This window comes from Garra rufa, chromosome 18, assembly GCF_049309525.1.
Source record: "Garra rufa chromosome 18, GarRuf1.0, whole genome shotgun sequence".
NCBI lineage: Eukaryota > Metazoa > Chordata > Actinopteri > Cypriniformes > Cyprinidae > Garra > Garra rufa.
The window spans coordinates 31,462,346-31,480,107 of NC_133378.1; the positions used below are offsets into that span (position 1 = coordinate 31,462,346).

At 34.5% G+C, this 17,762-nt stretch overlaps 1 protein-coding gene across 1 annotated transcript in view; it reads left to right on the forward strand.

Moving 5' to 3' along the window:
* Window positions 1-17,762, forward strand: part of LOC141290597 (inactive dipeptidyl peptidase 10) — an 82,563-nt gene that overhangs the window by 53,022 nt on the left and 11,779 nt on the right. The window contains exons 7-19 of the mRNA XM_073822712.1: window positions 72-84; window positions 197-317; window positions 582-736; window positions 2,369-2,466; window positions 6,899-7,022; window positions 9,801-9,845; window positions 10,010-10,114; window positions 11,171-11,262; window positions 11,852-11,899; window positions 13,865-13,983; window positions 14,076-14,123; window positions 15,294-15,392; window positions 15,804-15,870. Coding sequence (XP_073678813.1) covers window positions 72-84; window positions 197-317; window positions 582-736; window positions 2,369-2,466; window positions 6,899-7,022; window positions 9,801-9,845; window positions 10,010-10,114; window positions 11,171-11,262; window positions 11,852-11,899; window positions 13,865-13,983; window positions 14,076-14,123; window positions 15,294-15,392; window positions 15,804-15,870 — 1,134 coding nt within the window. The remainder of the gene's footprint in view (window positions 1-71; window positions 85-196; window positions 318-581; window positions 737-2,368; window positions 2,467-6,898; window positions 7,023-9,800; window positions 9,846-10,009; window positions 10,115-11,170; window positions 11,263-11,851; window positions 11,900-13,864; window positions 13,984-14,075; window positions 14,124-15,293; window positions 15,393-15,803; window positions 15,871-17,762) is intronic.

The window sequence follows — 17,762 nt, forward strand, 5'->3', positions numbered from 1 at the left end:
CATTTTTAATTTCTTTCGAAAATATAGTATAACAATTTAATATTAGCTACTGCATTAAAATAATGATCAAGCTGTAATTTTCAAGTTTGTTAATATGCGCTCAGCCCTCTTAATTTTTAAATACCCTTTTAATCATTTTATATTATGGCTTCATCTATCTATATTAATCCTGGCTGTGTCTCTTTGTTGACTCCAGGTCTATGTCTTTGAGAATGACATCTACTACAAGCCAGATGTTTCTAGCAAAGCGATGCGTCTGACAGCCACGGGCAGAAACGGAATGGTGCTTAATGGCCTGTCTGATTGGACCTATGAGGGTCAGTGATCTTGGACGTCTTGTCCTCTTCGATACTGCAGTCCATTACTTTAATGAGTCTCCTTAATTTCATGTGTTTCTTTGAAACATTTTTGACAACCCCTTGAAGACATTGCAATTTTCACGAAGAGATTATTATCTCATTTGGCCTCATAAATACACAATGAGATAGGTAAATGAGATTTATGATAATCAGTGTAGGTCTACGTATGGGTTAATTAGCCTCATCAAAATTTCATTTCTGTCTCACCATATTAAAATTTAGAGGAGATACTGCTGAAATACCCTGCATTCTGGTGGGCCAAAGATGGTGCGCGTCTGGCGTATCTGTCTATTAACAACTCAGCTACTCCTTTTATGGAGATACATCACTTCCTGGGTGGGATCTACCCTTCTAATGTCCTCTACCCGTATCCAAAGGTAAGAACAGTGGATGTACAGCTATTTTGTTTTACAAGATGATGAAATAACCTCAGAATGTACGACGGCATTTTAGTGTTACGTTAAAAAAAATTTAATCTAAGATTACGAGAATAAAGTCGTGATATTTTGAAAATAAAGTCGAAATTACGAGAATAAAGTCAAAATATTATGAGAATAAAGTCAAAATTTTATGAGAATAAAGTCAAAATATTATGAGAATAAATTCAAAATGTTTCGAGAATAAAGTCGAAATTACGAGAATGAAGCCGAAATTACAAGAATAAAGTTGAAATATTACGAGAATAAAGTCGAAATATTTTTGTGAATAAAGTCGAAATTACGAGAATGAAGTCGAAATTACGAGAATGAAGTCAAAATATTATGAGAATAAATTCAAAATGTTTCGAGAATTAAGTCAAAATATTTCGAGAATAAAGTTAAAATGTTTCGAGAATAAAGACGAAATGTTTCGAGAATTATTTTGACTTTATTGTAATTTCGACCTTATCTTCATAGTATTTCGACTTTATTCTCGTAGTATTTAAACTTAATTCTCATAATATTTTGACGTTATTTTCATAATATTTCGACTTTATTCTCGTAATTTCGACTTTATTCTTGTAGTATTTAGACTCAATTCTCATAATATTTCGACTTTATTTTCATAATATTTCGACTTTATTCTTGTAGTATTTAGACTCAATTCTCATAATATTTCGACTTTATTTTCATAATATTTCGACTTTATTCTCGTAATTTTGACTTCATTCTTGTAATTTAGAATTTATTCTCGTAGTATTTAGACTTTATTTTCGTAATATTTCAACTTTATTCTTGTAATTTAGACTTTATTCTTGTAATTTAGACTTTATTCTCATAATATTTCTACTTTATTCTCATAATATTTTGACCTTATTTTCGCAATATTTCAACTTTATTCTTGTCATTTAGACTTTATTCTCATAATATTTTGACTTTATTCTTGTAATTTAGACTTTATTCTCATAATATTTCGACTTTATTCTCATAATATTTCAACTTTATTCTTGTAATTTTGACTTTATTCTCGTAGTTTTTACTTTATTCTCGTAATTTGTACTTTATTCTCAAAACATTTCGACTTTATTCTCATAATATTTTAACTGTATTTTCGTAATATTTTGACTTTATTCTCGTAATATAGACTTTATTCTTGAAACATTTCGATTTTATTTTCAAAACATTTAGACTTTATTCTTATAATATTTCGAATTTATCTCATAATATTTCAAATTTATTCTCATAATTTCGACTTTATTCTCGTAATTTCGACTTTATTCTTGAAACATTTCAATTTTATTTTCAAAACATTTCGACTTTATTCTTGTAATATTTCGACTTTTTTCTCGTAATTTCGACTTTATTCTCATAATTTCAACTTTATTCTTGAAACATTTCAATTTTATTCTTGTCATTTTAATCTCGTAATGTTAGATTTTTTTAACATGGCACTAAAACACAGTTGTGATGAATCCAGTATCACAGTAAAAGTTTATATTAAATAATTAATGCAAATATATGCGTTATTTACAGACTGCAAGTGCATTTAGTCTTTGATTTGATGATATTAAAAGTATTTTCTCTGTACAGGCCGGTTCCAGAATCCCATCAGCCAGTCTGTTTGTGGTGAATTTATACGGTCCAGCACACACATTAGAGATGATTCCTCCAGACTCCCAGAACAGCAGGTGAAGTTTATCTTTAATTATCATGTGTCCACAATTATGCCTATGCAGTGCACAGGCTGCGGATATAGATGTGTAAATTTTTATATCCTTTTAGAAACATGGCAAAATGCATATGTATTATTAAACAAAAACTTTTATAATGTGAAAAACATTGCAAATGATTTGTATCCATTTCACACAGTGTTGTTTCTCTGCAACAAACACATTCAAGCGATTCTTCATGATATGTAAATAATTTATGACTCTGAATGTTTTAAAATCATGTTTGCTCTCGATGAACGGTATGAGCAATTGCTTTTATGAGAGGGAATTGTCTCAACATTGTGTACAATGCCAGAAAAAGACTTCAAAATGGATGTAGTGCTACAAAAATGAAGATTTTAATAGTTTATTCTAAGCAATTATTTTATTATTAAACCTTTTATTGGCATTTTAAATGCATCATGCATTTGTAAACTAAAGAAAATGGCTTTGCTGCCTGAGGTAAAATCGTGCAATGGATTATTGAGAGTGGTTTGATGCTACTCACTCAAGATTTTATTACATTTCCTATGATGAAGTGTTATTATGTTAATTTTTATTATTATTATTATTTTTTTTAAATGTTTTCCCCAACCCCCTTTAATATTTTGCACATAGTCTCGTACAGCCTGCATCATCCCAGGTTACTGCTATAAGCTTTCCGCATTTAGATTGTAGAATTATTGCCCATTCTTCAGCGCAAATATGCTTCTGCTCTGCCAGATTAGATGGAGAATGCCGGTGGACAGCAATTTCAGGTCTTACTGCTGATTTTCAATTGGATTCAAGTCTGGGCTCGGGCTGTGCCGGTTCAGAATACCAACATTCTTTATTTAAGCCATTCTTCATTGTTTTTGCTCTGTGCTTTGAGTCTTTGTCTTTGAGTCTTTGAGTCTTTTGAGTCTTTGTCCTTCTGGAAAATGAATCTTCTCTTCAAGCGTAGCTTTCAGGCTGGTTTTTGTCCTTGATTGCAATCGGCTTTCCAGTTCCTCCTGGTGAAAAATCACCCCCAGAGCGTGATTTAATTCAAACCTTTATTTTACCATGTTAGTCCCTTGATCTTAAAAATAGCAGCATTAAACATCACAATGTGGTAACAAACATAATGCAAGGTTTGTAATATTGCTTGTATTGTTCTTCATTTCAAGTTGATTTGAACAGCAGTGTTGGTGACTAAATGTAAATATAGAAAAGGAATTTAATCAGCTAAACATTGAAGTACTTACACATGCCAAAATATCTGTTTAGAAAGTCCTGTAATTGTGTTTTTATCCTATTTATAATATATGTGTTAAAACAAATGTTATTTTTTTTATGGTTTTAGTTTTAGTTCACTATATTACTCCGGTACTGGAGTGTCTAAAATCCTACTTAAAGATATAGTTCACCCAAAAATGAAAATTACCTCATGATTTACACACCCTCAAGCCATCCTAGGTGTATATGACTTTCTTCTTTCAGAAAAACACAATTGGAGTTATATTAAAAAATGTACTGGCTCTTCCAAGCTTTATAATGGCAGTAAATGGCTGTTGAGATTTTGAAGACTAATAGAGTTCATCCATTTATCATAAAAAGTGCTCCATATGGCTCCAGGGAGTTAATAAAGGCCTTCTGAAGCAAATTGATGCATATTTAAAACTTAATCAACTGTAATCTATAGTTTACAATCTCTAGAAACTGTCATACTCGCGTTCATGAGAGAGTGGCGTTCCAGCGAATGATGTAGGATGTAGGCGTAATGTAAAAATGAGAATTTGTAAAGAAAAATGTCATAGTATTTCTATATAGGCTTTGAGGAGTCTGGGTTTCCTTTGCTGAAACAACACTTAGTCCTCATGAGACTAGCATATTCTCACCAGAGCTTACGCTATGCCTACGTCCTACATCAACCACTGGAACGCCACTCTTTCGTGAATGCACATGTTAAAGTTAGCGGAAGCTACACTTTTAAAAATGCTGGGTTGTCGCCGATATCCTTGTGGTTAGTGCGCTGACATATAGCTCAACTGTGCTCACGGCGACCCGAGTTAGATTCTTGCCTCGAGTTCCTTTGCCAATCCTGCTCCCCTCTCTCTGCCCATTGATTTTCTGTCATCTCTCTACTGCCCTGTCCATTAAAGGAAAAAGCCCAAAAAATGTAACTTAAAAAAAATGGTGGGTAAATATTAGACAGAACACATGCTGGGTTATTTTGACCCAGCTGGTTGGGTTAAATGCCTAGTTCTGCCATGAAACTCTAGATGGTGCAGGCTGATGGGTTGTTAACATAACTGTTGATATCACAGGGTTATACAACTTGGCACAAGCTGATTGGTTCATGTTGCGTACGCAACCAATAAGCTTGTAGCTTGCAGCTATTTAAATGGCTGTTAGCATTCTCTTGGGTATTTCGCAGCGCACTTTCAGAGTTCCTCTCACACCCTCCACCTTCCCCAGCTCCACCTGTATAGATCTGCTACAGGTTATTTTATGCTATTTGTGCATCAACAGTATGTCTTAAATACTCACAGCACCATATCACCATATGCATATGTACTTGCTTGCAGCAGCAGCAGCAATAATCGACAACTACAGCAAGAACCAAAAGCAGCAGCAATTCATCCGCAGCAGCGAAGCAAGACCAAATACATTAACATTGTCTTATCCATTACCATGCTAAACTTTACTACTGTTTCAAAATTATTTTATCGCTTGCTTAAAAATTTTAGAATTATAGAGGCAACAGCAATAATTAAAAGGTAATAATTTATTATTAAGCAAGAACACCCATGGACAAAAATATAAGACAAATTGAATTTATTTGGGTGAATACAGCATAGATTACAATATTACAAACACATGCATTTTAATTTAAGTGTATTCAACCATTTTTTGTAATCACTTTTCATCGAAATAGAACTAATTCTCATGCTGGTGTGTCTGCAAAATCTAAGCCAGTGATGGGTTGCTGTTCGCCGGGGGAACTATAAACCTCAGACCACTGCCTCGCATTTCACTCGTAGCTGAAAGATACCATCACTGACTCCATAACCTACCCATAAACAAACAGTATTTAGATTAACCCTTGTGCGACCTTATGGACATTTTTGTCCATTTCAGTTTTGTTTTTTGTTATAAGTGTGCCTGTGTTAATGCCAACTTCATAAATTTTTGTTAATTTTTATTGAAATTTTAATATTTCACCCTCATTTCCTTAAAAAAAAAAACAATTTTACCCTCCGTACAAAAAACACTTACACTCAGGACCTTAAGGACAAAAATGTCCACATTGAAACCCATTAAAACGGCAATTCTTTTAACCCAGGGCCATTTGACTATAAAATGATGCAATATTTGCTAATAGGCATTCATTCTATCGACAATGCTTTAAATTTTACATTTTTATAATTTTTTACTAGATTGTGCCATTTTTTTTTTCAAATTTGGCAGATGACAGTACGTTAAAAAAAAATCTAACACAACATAAAAATATAAATGCCTCAAAAATTAATGTTGTTGTTCTTCACTGACACACCCAATAATCTAATAAGCACAGAAAAAAATTCTGCTTGGCATTTAGTATGTGGAAATTTTTTATTTTTTCATAAAAAAAACACCTGTGGCATTATGCAAACAAACCAGCATCTAAAGGATTACAATTCTGAAAATTAATGAATGTTTGGTATCTATGGATAGAACAGATGCTGGTTAAAAAAGTGACATCAGTGAAAGTGGAAAAAAATATTAATAAATCATATTTTTATGACAGCTTTTGGACATGGACACTTTTTTCCATTTTGCACCTATATGTGTAACTTTTTTTATTTTGATGCACAAGGGTTAAAGAACATATTACTAACATCAAATGAAATTAAATTCAGTATTTGTTTGCAAGGCAAAAGGCGTTTCCATCATGCTAAACAACCAATTAGTGAGCAGCCTCTCGAAACAGCCGCTGCTGTCCTGACTTTTCGTCCTTGTGAGCTGCGTTGCGTAAAAAAAATATCAGTTACAGCACAGTATAGACTTTATAAATGAAATTGGCTGCACTGAGAATCGCTCTCTCCTGTAGAGGACGCAAAAAGCACGTGCTCTGACTGTAACTCAGCAGCTGGGTTGTTTCATCTGTGACAGCCTCAATCCAGTGGTTGGGTAGAAAAAATAACCCAATATTTAATAATCCATTAAAAATGACCCAGCAGCATAGATTACCCAGCATCTGGGTAAAAAAATGGCATTTTTTTTTTAAATTTAACTCCAGTTGTATTTATCTGAAAAAAATAAAGCTATATACACCTGGAATGGCTTGAGGATGACTAAATCTTGGGGTAATTTTCATTTTTGCGTAAACTTTTTCTTTAAATTTTAATTTGCAAGATAGTATCTTGATTCTGAATACACTGTACTCTCTCTCTTTTTGTTTCTTTAGAGATAGCTACATCTCTGTGGTGAGCTGGATAAGCAGCACACGCCTGACTGTGCGTTGGCTGAACCGAGTCCAGAACCAGTCTGTGCTGTGTGTGTGTGAGGCCACGACAGGAGCCTGCTCCGAGGTGAGGGGTCACCAGCTCATCCACTGCGGCCCACTGGGTATCTTTACCATGAAAACTGTCTATCGATTGGGCTCTCATTTTTTATTCTGCTCAGAACATGCAGAGAATCTCTTACTTCTCTTCTGCCGGCTCAGCCTAATTTCCTTCTGGAGGCGTGAAAGACTAACTCAGCTTTACTTTTAAGCCTTAGTTTTAATATGCAGCCTGTTTTAACGCCTAAAGATCACTCTCTTGAATGTACAGTATGTGCTTGTGAGTGATTGAATGCATGTGCACAGGAGTGTCTGCGTCTGCCAGGGATGTGCAGTCCTTGTTTGATTTCTACACTCTGTGTGTTGACAAATCTGTCAACAGTGCTTTATAATTGGAGGCATTGGGAGCTTGGATGAAATACACAACGGAGCGCAACTGTCGGGTTCTGAAAGTAAAAATCCCATTCATTTTCTCCATAGAGAAATTGATTTTTAACAATAATGTATAAACCTCTCAAGACTATGAGCTCTGAGGTTGTTAAGGGATGATAGATGATTCTGTCAACACCACAAGTCCTTTATTAAAGAAGTTCACTTCCAGAACAAAAATTTACAGATAATTTACTCATCCCCTTGTCATCCAAGACATTCATGTCTTTCTTTATTCAGTCGTAAAGAAATTATGTTTTTTGAGGAAAACATTTCATGATTTTTCTCCATATAGTGGACCTCTGTGGTGCCCCCGAGTTTCAACCTTAAAAATGCAGTTTAAATGCGGCTTCAAATGATATCAAATGCGGTTGTAAACGAATCCAGCCGAGGAAGAAGGGTCATATTTAGTGAAACGATCGTTTTTTTATTTATTTATTACAATTTATATACTTTTTAAACTTAAATGCTCGTCCTGAACTCTGTTTTTTCCGGTTCAAGACAGTTAGGGTATGTCAAAAAGCTCCCATCTCATTTTCTCCATCTCAACCTCAATATCGTTCTGCATCGCTGTTTTACCTTTTTTGTTAAAGGTGTTTGATCATCTTTCAATGTTCACTTTGCAAACACTGGGTCGGTACTTCTGCAGCGATACAGGGTGATTTTGAAATTATTTTAGAAGTTGAGGGAAGTTGAGTTGAAGGTGGAAGTTTTTCGACATACCCATACTCTAACCCTTGAACCAGAAAAAAGTTCAGGCAGAGCAAGACAAGACGAGCCTTTGAGGTAAAAAAGTATATCAATTGTAAAAAAAATAAAATAAAAATAACTGGCTGGGATTGTTTACAGCTGCTTTTGGGATCATTTAAAGCGCATTTAAACAGCATTTGGGAAGTTCGGGGCACCATAGAAGTCCACTATATGGAGAAAAATCCTGAAATGTTTTCCTCAAAACATAATTGCTTTAAGACTGAAGAAAGAAAGACATGAATATCTTGGATGACAAGGGGGTGAGTACATTATCATTATCTTTTGTTCTGGAAGTGAACTTCTCCTTTAAGTGATTTTAGCTTAATTTAAAAAAGAGTCCCGCATAGACAGCAACACAACTGACAAGGCCAAAAAAGGTACCAAGGACATTGTTAAAATACTCTGTGACATCATTTTATGAAGCTAATAAAGTCATTATTTCAGTTTTTTTGCGGCGCACACAAATTTTTTGTATTCTTGTAGCTTTATAAAATTAAGCTTGAACCATTGCTGTCACATGGACTATTTTAATAATGTCCTTGGTACGTTTTTTGGCCTTGAACGTGTCAGTTGCGTTGCTGTCTGTTAGGGTCATAAAGCTTTTGGATTTAAAGGAGTAGTTCACTTTCAGAACAAAAATGTACAGATAATGTACTCACCCCCTTGTCATCCAAGATGTTCATGTCTTTATTTCTTCAGTCGTAAGGAAAAAGAAAAGTTTTTTGAGGAAAACATTTCAGGATTTCTCTCCATTTAATGGACTTCTATGGTGCCCCCGAGTTTGAACTTCTAAAATGCAGCTTCAAAGGGCTCTAAACGATCCCAGCCGAGGAAAGAAGGGTCTTATCTAGCAAAACGATCGGTTATTTTCTAAAAAAAAAAAATTACAATTTATATACTTTTTACACTCAAATGCTCATCTTGTCTAGCTCTGTGTGTATTCTGTGTAGAGATTAAAAAGTATATAAATTGTAAATGTTTTAGGAAAATAACCTATTCTTTCACTAGATAAGACCCTTTTGCCTTGGCTAGGATCATTTAGAGCCCTTTGAAGCTGCATTTAAACTGCATTTTGGAACTTTAAACTCGGGGGCACCATAGAAGTCCATTATATGGAGAGAAATCCTGAAAAGTTTTCCTCAGAAAACATAATTTCTGTACGACTGAAGAAAGAAACACATGAACATCTTGGATGACAAGGGGGTGAGTACATTATCTGTACATTTTTGTTCTGAAAGTGAACATCAAAAATATCTTAATTTGTGTTTTGAAGATGAACTCAGGTCTTATGAGTTTGAAACAACATGAGGTTAAGTAATTAAGGATTTTTCATTTTTGGGTGAACTATCCCTTTAGATAAAGTTCACTTAGAACAGCCTAATGGCATAGATGTGGAGCTCTAGATGTTCCCGACAGCACATTTAAACTGCAGATAAAAATGAAACATGCACTTCCTTAATGCGATGCCAATGAGAATGATGGATTGACTGAAACTCTGCGTTAGCTGTGGAGTTTGTTATGATGTACAACTCTCCCTGGCAGGCAGGAGAGAACAAATGATTTAAACACATATTTTACTTATAATATATGACATGTCTAATCCTTTTAAAACATCTTTAATCTTCAGAGGCACCAAATGGCGATGGACTTCTGGCACAACAACCAGCGGCAGGTAAGTTCAGCTTCTCTCTCTCCCTCCAGGGAGGCATGTAATCAATTCTCGGGCTACGTTCCTCGATTCCTAAAAGCCGCATCCACCTTGGACAGAAATGAATTGCATCAAAATGGTGTCGCCTCTGTTGAAAGAAAGTATATTGATGGTGGCTTGTCCTACAGGAGGAGCCGTTGTTCGCGGCAGATGGTTCCCTGTTTTACCTCATCCTGCCTGCCAAGCAAGGCGCCCGTGGGGAGTTTCTCCACATCGCCAGCCTTCCCGCTCAGGTCTGTGGGTGGAATAATTTCATACTGGCGTTATGCACAATGAAATTAGATGCCCTCATAAACTTTGTGATTAGAAACCTGAAGTACCCAGCGTATATGTGACTTTTTATGGACGTGTGGAGCCGATGTTGAACCCCTGTGTGTTAAGTGCTTCTCCCCGTTGCATTGTAAAGTCTTTCTCTTTATTGAAGTGTTAGACTTTTGATTTGAATGAATAGTTAGGTTTTCATGTGCACTAGCTTTTAATTTAGATTTCTGTTTGCTTTATTTAAAGTCAGTTTAGCTTAAAGTAAAACGTCATGGTCTGTTCTTATATTCCTACACTACGAGTTAAAGGTTTTTGGACAGTAAGATTTTTAATGTCTCTTCTGCTCACCAAGCCTGCATTTATTTGATCCAAAGTACAGCAAAAACTGTACAATTTAGATTTTTTTTTACTATTTAAAATAACTGTTTTCTATTTGAAATAAATTTTAAAATGTAATTTATTCCTGTGGTTTCAAAGCTGAATTTTTAGCATTATGTCTCCAGTCACATGATCCTTCAGAAATCATTCTAATATTCTGATTTGAATATTACTGCTTTTGCTATTTTGGATATTTTTATTTTGAAAAAAAAAAAAAAGAAAGGCTTGGTAAGCAGAAGAGACTTCTTTTAAAAACTTTAAATAAACTTTTGACTAGTTGCTTAAATAAATATAAAAATAAATATAGATAAATATAAATAATAAAAAACTAAAAATATAATAAAAAATCTATAATAAATAATAATAATTATATAAATTAATAATTACCCATTCCCATCATAACCTGCCTTCTCTTGCCTTCTCTAAGCATATAACCTATAAAATGCAAAAAAAAAAAAAAAAAATATATATATATATATATATATTTTTTTTTTATAAATATATTTTATGAATGTATTTATAATAACTTTTTTTATTGCACTCTTTTATTGACACTTGACAATTGATTTTCTTATCTTCCTGTCCACTGCTTTTCATTGTAACTTGCCTTCAGTAATATCTATAATCTCTTTCTCTTTCTTTTTCTTCAGACTTCCACTCCTTCTGTTTCTCCTCGCTTTCTAACATCAGGAAACTGGGATGTAACCTCACTGTGCGCCCTTGACGAGGAGAACGATAAAATGTACGAGAGATCGAATTTTATGAGCAAACCATTTCAGCTCGAAAGCCTCAAGACTGTGTCGTAAAGCATCTCATAGTCAACCGAACTACCTTATATGAGTAATTATTGAATTATTTACGCCTAGCGATCCCATTTAGCCCACCGAATCAGCAAAGATGGCACTTGATTAAAATTAATACAGTAATTTAATGTTGAATTGACTGTAATGACTCTGTCATTTTCTCCCTGGCTTTGTTCTCTAATTGCAACCGCATAAAACAAACCCTCTTGAAAAACCATCCCAGACGTCATAGCTGTACAGAAAAAAATGTTTCCAATGCATGAATATTTATAAGTAGTCAGATCTGCAGCTCAAATCAAAGTTTAGGGCTGCAAATCGATGACTTGGAATTAATCTGGTACTGACGGAAATTAATGCATGTCACTGACTTACTTACATTGCATGTGTAACCGCTACAAACCTACTTAGTATGCAGCTGTACAAAGGTAGTATGTGAAGGTAGACTCTATTATAAGGGGATAAATCACTGTCTACAAATAGTAACTCAAAAACCTTTTCAGATTTCCTTAATGTGTCTTTCCCCCGTAGCTATTTTCTGAGTACGGAGGAGTCGCGGCAGAGCAGACACTTGTACAGGTGGGTTCTGTCCCAAACCGATACGTCTTTTACACTGTAATTGAGTATTTTATCATCACTGTCTAAGAATTCTGCACCTCTCACGCTGTGCTGCGCATTTGCATCTAAATCAATCTGACAGCATTTGCACACCCTGTTGTGTTGCGAGATATTTCATTTTCTCAATACATTTGTGGATTTTAGACATCCATGTCTTGCATCCACATTGACGTTCCAGTTTCTGATTACGTGTGTTCATTGATGACTTGTGTTGTAATCAATTAAATCTTTCCAGTCTACGTCTGAGAAGTGTTTCTGGGACATTCGTGAAAAGCCAATACACTTTTTTTCCCCTCTAGTGAGCTCCAGGCAAGAAGCCCAGCTAATTCATTTAACAGGAGCAGCAGCTTAGAGGAAAAAGCAAGAGGCAGAGAGAGATAGAGAAGGTTGAAAGGGAGACGGGCAGAGGGGGGAGGGTGTTGCGCCTCACAACGTTTTAAAGGGTGTTCTCTAACCTTTGATTAATGCTTTAAGACTCTCGCTTGCTCTCGGTGGGCCACAAGTTCTCATAGATTTTTTATTGCGACTATCCAAGCAATATGGTAAAGGTGCAAAGGTCCAGCATTGGGCTTAACATAAGTGGATAATGGAAAACTATCTCAGCGTGTGTGTATAACACATTGGAATGAATAGGGACATTTCAGCCAAAAATGTTTATTTGTTTACAGCTGAGGTCAAAAGTTTACATACACCTTGCAGAATCTGCAAAATGTTCAATATTTTAGCAAAAAAAGGAGGGATCATTCAAAATGTACTGTTTTAAAATGTTTATTACTGACCTGAATAAGATATTTCAAAGGACGTTTACATACTGTCCACAAGAGGAAATAATAGTTGAATTTATAAAAATGCCCGTTTAAAAGTTTACATACACTTGATTCTTAATACTGTGTTGTTACCTGAATTATCCACAGCTGTGTTTTTTTGTTTAGTCATCATAAGTTATTCATAAGTCCCTTGTTTGTCCTGAACAAATGATTGGGGTTTTCAGCAGTACAGAGTTTTTGTGTATTTGAACCCTATCCAACAAATACTATATGATTTTAAGATCCATCTTTTCACAATGAGGACAACCGAGGGACTCAAATGCAACTATTGCAGAAGGTTTAAACGCTCACTGATTAAAAGGAAAAACAATGCATTAAGAGCCAGGAAACTTTTTGAATTTGAAGATCAGGGTAATTTTAAGTTATTTTGTCTTCTGGGAAACATGTAAGTGTAGCTTCTAAAGGGCAGTACTCAATTTAATTTTTTTTTATATTTAGGCAAAATAAGAAAAATGTACACATCTTCATTCTGTTCAAAAGTTTTCACCCCCTGCTCTAAATGCATTGTGTTTCCTTCTGAAGCATCAGCGTTTGAACCTTCTGTAATAGTTGCATATGAGTCTCTCAGTTGTCCTCAGAGTGAAAAGATGAATCTCGAAATCATAAAATCATTGTTGAAAAGGGTTCAAATACACAAAAATGCTGAAAAATCTAAGAATTGTGGGACCTGAAGGATTTTTTCTGAAGAACAGCGGGCAGTTTAACTATTCAGGACAAACAAGGGACTCATAAACAACTATAACTAAACAAAAAAAGAAAAAAGCTGTAGATCATTCAGGTAACAACACAGTAATACGAATCAAGTGTATGTAAACTTTTGAACAGGGTCATTTTTTATAAATTCAACTATATTTTCTCTTGTGGACTATATGTAAAGTAATTTTATGTGAAATATCTTATTCAGGTCAGTATTAAATAAAAAATAACATGGATTTTGTATGATCCCTATTATTTTGGTAAAATAATGAACATTTTGGAGACTCTGCAAGGTGTATGTAAACTTCTGACCTCAACTGTATCATTTAAAGTTTGACTGTCATTGATAGCATTACTATTGATGATGAGTTGTGAAATAACGAAATGCATTCTTGTTGCCTAGTGTGGAGCTCGGAGGAGTGTTTCATCGCCAGTGTCTGACATGCAACCTGTTCGAGCGATGCAGCTTCTTCAAAGCAGACTTCAGCCCCAATCAGACATACTTTACCCTCTATTGCTTGGGTAAGATCACACCATCTTTCATGGACAAATGCAAACACACTTAGGCTGATAGAAATAGATTGATGTTTCTCATCTCTGCCATACATTTGCAGGCCCAGGTGTCCCAAAGGTGACCATTCACAGCACAAGTGACCCTTCCAGTAAGTAGAATGAATTATTTTTTCTCATTGCAAGCTACTATGTACTCAGTTTGAGCCCCACTTTATATTAGGTGGCCTTAACTACTATGTACTTACATTTAAATTAATCATTTGATATAATGTACTAATATGTACATACATGTTTTTGCATTGTACTTATATTTTTAAAAATACCTGTATGTAATGACATCTGTAATTAATTAGTTACACTATTGACCCATCCCTTACACCTTAACCCACCCTTAAACCTACCCATATCATTAAACCTGTCCCTAACCTTACTTGTATCCCACCTCAACAGCAGCAAAAGTGTTTTGCAATACAATATGAACACAGTAAGTACATTTTGATGTAAGTACATAGTAGTTAAGGCCATCTAAAATAAAGTGGGACACATTTTTGTATAAATGCACCCTAGTGAACACTCAGTTTGCTGTAAGCATTTATATCATTGTTCATACTTAGGATTATGGAATCTTTTGAATTCCTAAAACTAAGTAGTACATTTGTCACAGATTTTTGTACTGTAACTTTCTGTTCCTCCAAAAAAAGCTCAATTATTATTCAGCACAGCTGTTTTCAACACTGATATTAAGAAATGTTTCTAGAGCAGTAAATCAGCGTATTAGAATGATTTCTGTAGGGTCATGTGACACTGATGACTGGAGTAATGATGCTGAAAATTCAGCTTTGCATCACAGGAATAAATTACACTTCAAAATATATTCAAATAGAAAATGGTTCTTTTAAATGTTAATAATATTTCACAATATTACTATGTTTTACTGCATTTTAATCAAATAAATGCAGCCTTGGTGAGCATAAGAGACGTCTTTGAATTTAAAAAAATCATACCAAATTCAAACTTTTGAACTGTAGCACCAGGACCGGTAGGAGGAACCTGAACTGTATCTATAGACAACCACCCCCAGCATTACTTAGTTTACTTAAATTTAACTGCCAGTGTGATCCTAAAAAATAAAGGTTATATTTTAGTATGAAAGCACCCCTGTGAATATAGAGTTTGTTGTAGCTGCTTGTTGTTGCTTCATTCTTGAATTTTATCTGCCTACATTCATTATTTCACAGTCTTATTATTTAAATACTCCAAGGTGGTTCCATTCTGGTCTTATGCCAAAAACGTATTAAGTCTGTGTGTTTTCTTTGCAGGATACACAGAGGTGGAAGACAACAGCCTCCTTGCTATGTCTCTTGAAACCAAGAGGCTCTCGGAGACAGTTTTCCAGACGCTTTCCTCTGACAACAGTGGTAAAGAGATTTCTTAAGTAATTGATTACATTCCTGCTTTCAGTATAAATTGATCTCAACCTTTTACAAAGCCAACTAGATTAATCAATCAGATAATTGTTTCGGTTTTGCTAATTGGATCCCCACAGCTGTACCATTAGTGGTGCCTTTGGGGGAAGCCTATTGCAGCGTGTGTATTTTTGCTTGTGTGACGTGTAAAAGCATCTGCGTATATAAATTGCACAGGTCCCCTGACTGTGCTTGTTTGTGCATGTGTTTGTGTGTATTACTGAGAGTTTGTTAAAAACCAAGCTCATGGGAACTCATTTGCCAGTGGTTAGAATATTGATGAGTCGGTGCCCATTCCTTGCAGTATGATACTTTCGAAACAACCGTTTGTTCTGTTTTAACTGCCTTTGCGAATAATTACAGACCTAGATCTGAAGATGTCCCTGCCTCCTGGGTATGAGGGAAACCTGCACCCTCTCCTTATTATCGTGTAAGTGTCTCCCCTCACTTTACCAGCGCCTGTATTATATAGTCATTACAGCATTGTATTGTATGGAAGCCCTTTTCTGCTTTAGACTAAAAATAAGACAGGTAATTATGAGATAAAATGTATATGAAAGGTCATGTTTTGTGAGCTACCATTCAAAAGTTTGAGGTCGGGTTTTTAATGTATTTGAAAAGAAGTCTCTTATTGTAAGGCTTCAGACAGGAACAGATAAATGACGACGAAGTAAACGTAAAAGTATTTAATAATCCAAATGAAACAGGCAGACACAGGAGCACAGAGTGGTGACATAAAAGTCCGACAAGGATTGAGGAGAAACACACACATTAAATACACAGACTGATTAACAAACACAGGTGTAGACAATGAGGGATGAACCAAAACACACAGAGCAGCGGGGGGAGATGATGGGTGAAACCAACTAAATAGTCCAGGGGCGTGACACTTATGCTCATTGTGGCTGCATTTATTTGATCAAATACAGCAAAAAGTGTTATGATATTTTTAGTGTTTTAAATGTTATTTAAATAATTGTTTTCTATGGAAGTCCGTTTCCACAACCGAATCAAAAATAAAAAAAGGAAATTGTGACAATTCTGACTTTTTTCTCGCAATTGCGAATTTACATATTGCAATTCTGACTTTTTTTTTTTTTGCGAATTATAATTTTCCAGTTCTGAGGAGAAAAAAAATACTTGTATGTTCTCAGAATTGCGAGTTTATATCTCAAAATTCTGAGAAAAAAGGTCAGATTTGTACGTTTATATCACACAATTCTGAGTTTATATCTAGTTATTCTGACTTAATAACTTGCAATTGCAAGTTTATATCTCGCAATTCTGAGAAAAAAAGTAAGATTTGTAAGTTTATGTCACACAATTCTGACTTCTCAGAATTGCGAGTTTATATCTCACAATTCTGACTGAATAACTTGTATTTGCGAGTTTATATCTCACAATTCTGAGAAAAAAGTCATATTAGTACATTTACATCACATAATTTACAATTGCAAGTTTATATCTCACAAGTCTGACTTAATAACTTCCAGTTGCAAGTTTATATCTCACAATTCTGAGGAAAAAATTCAATTTGTAAATTTCTATCACACAATTCTCACTTTTCAATTGAAAAAGTCAGAATTGTGTGAAACAACCTCTTAATTCTGACTTTATTCTCATGATTGTGAGATATCATTTTTTGATGAATAGGAAGAACAGCATATTTGTGAAATATAAATCAGAATAGAAACTGCATAAATATCTTTACTGTCACTTTTTGATCATTATAATGCATCTTTTTTGACTAAAAGTATGAATTTCTTTCAAAAGAATGAGTAAATAAATAAATAAAAATCTTACTAACCCCAGACTTTTGAATAATAGTGTATAAAGCCACACTGAGAGAGATAAAAATTGCAATTGTGATTTAAATTTGTGAGTTGTAAAGTGACAAACGTAAGAAATAAATGGGGACTTCAAATTTGTAGATTTGTGAGATGTAAAGCCACAATTATAACACGTTGCAGACACCTTTTTGCTTATTCTGAGGTAGAAACAAGCTTCCATGGTAATGACGTTTTAAACAGTCGTTTTTTTTACCGAAATAATCATAATTTAGCTCCTCTTAATGAAGCATATTTGCAGGCTAAAATGCGATTGGTCTTGTTTTTCTTGCATGTTTAAAACTTACATTCTGTATCCCACAATGCAATGCACTTTACTTGAACCTGAAGTAATGGCTGAACTGGAAGTCATCTTAGTTACAACATTTAACATCTCTTTTTTTTTGACATATTATTTGATTAAATTTTACACAAAATTGATGTAAATTTATGTTTAAAAGTTAAACTGACACTTTCTGAGCGTCAATGCACTGTT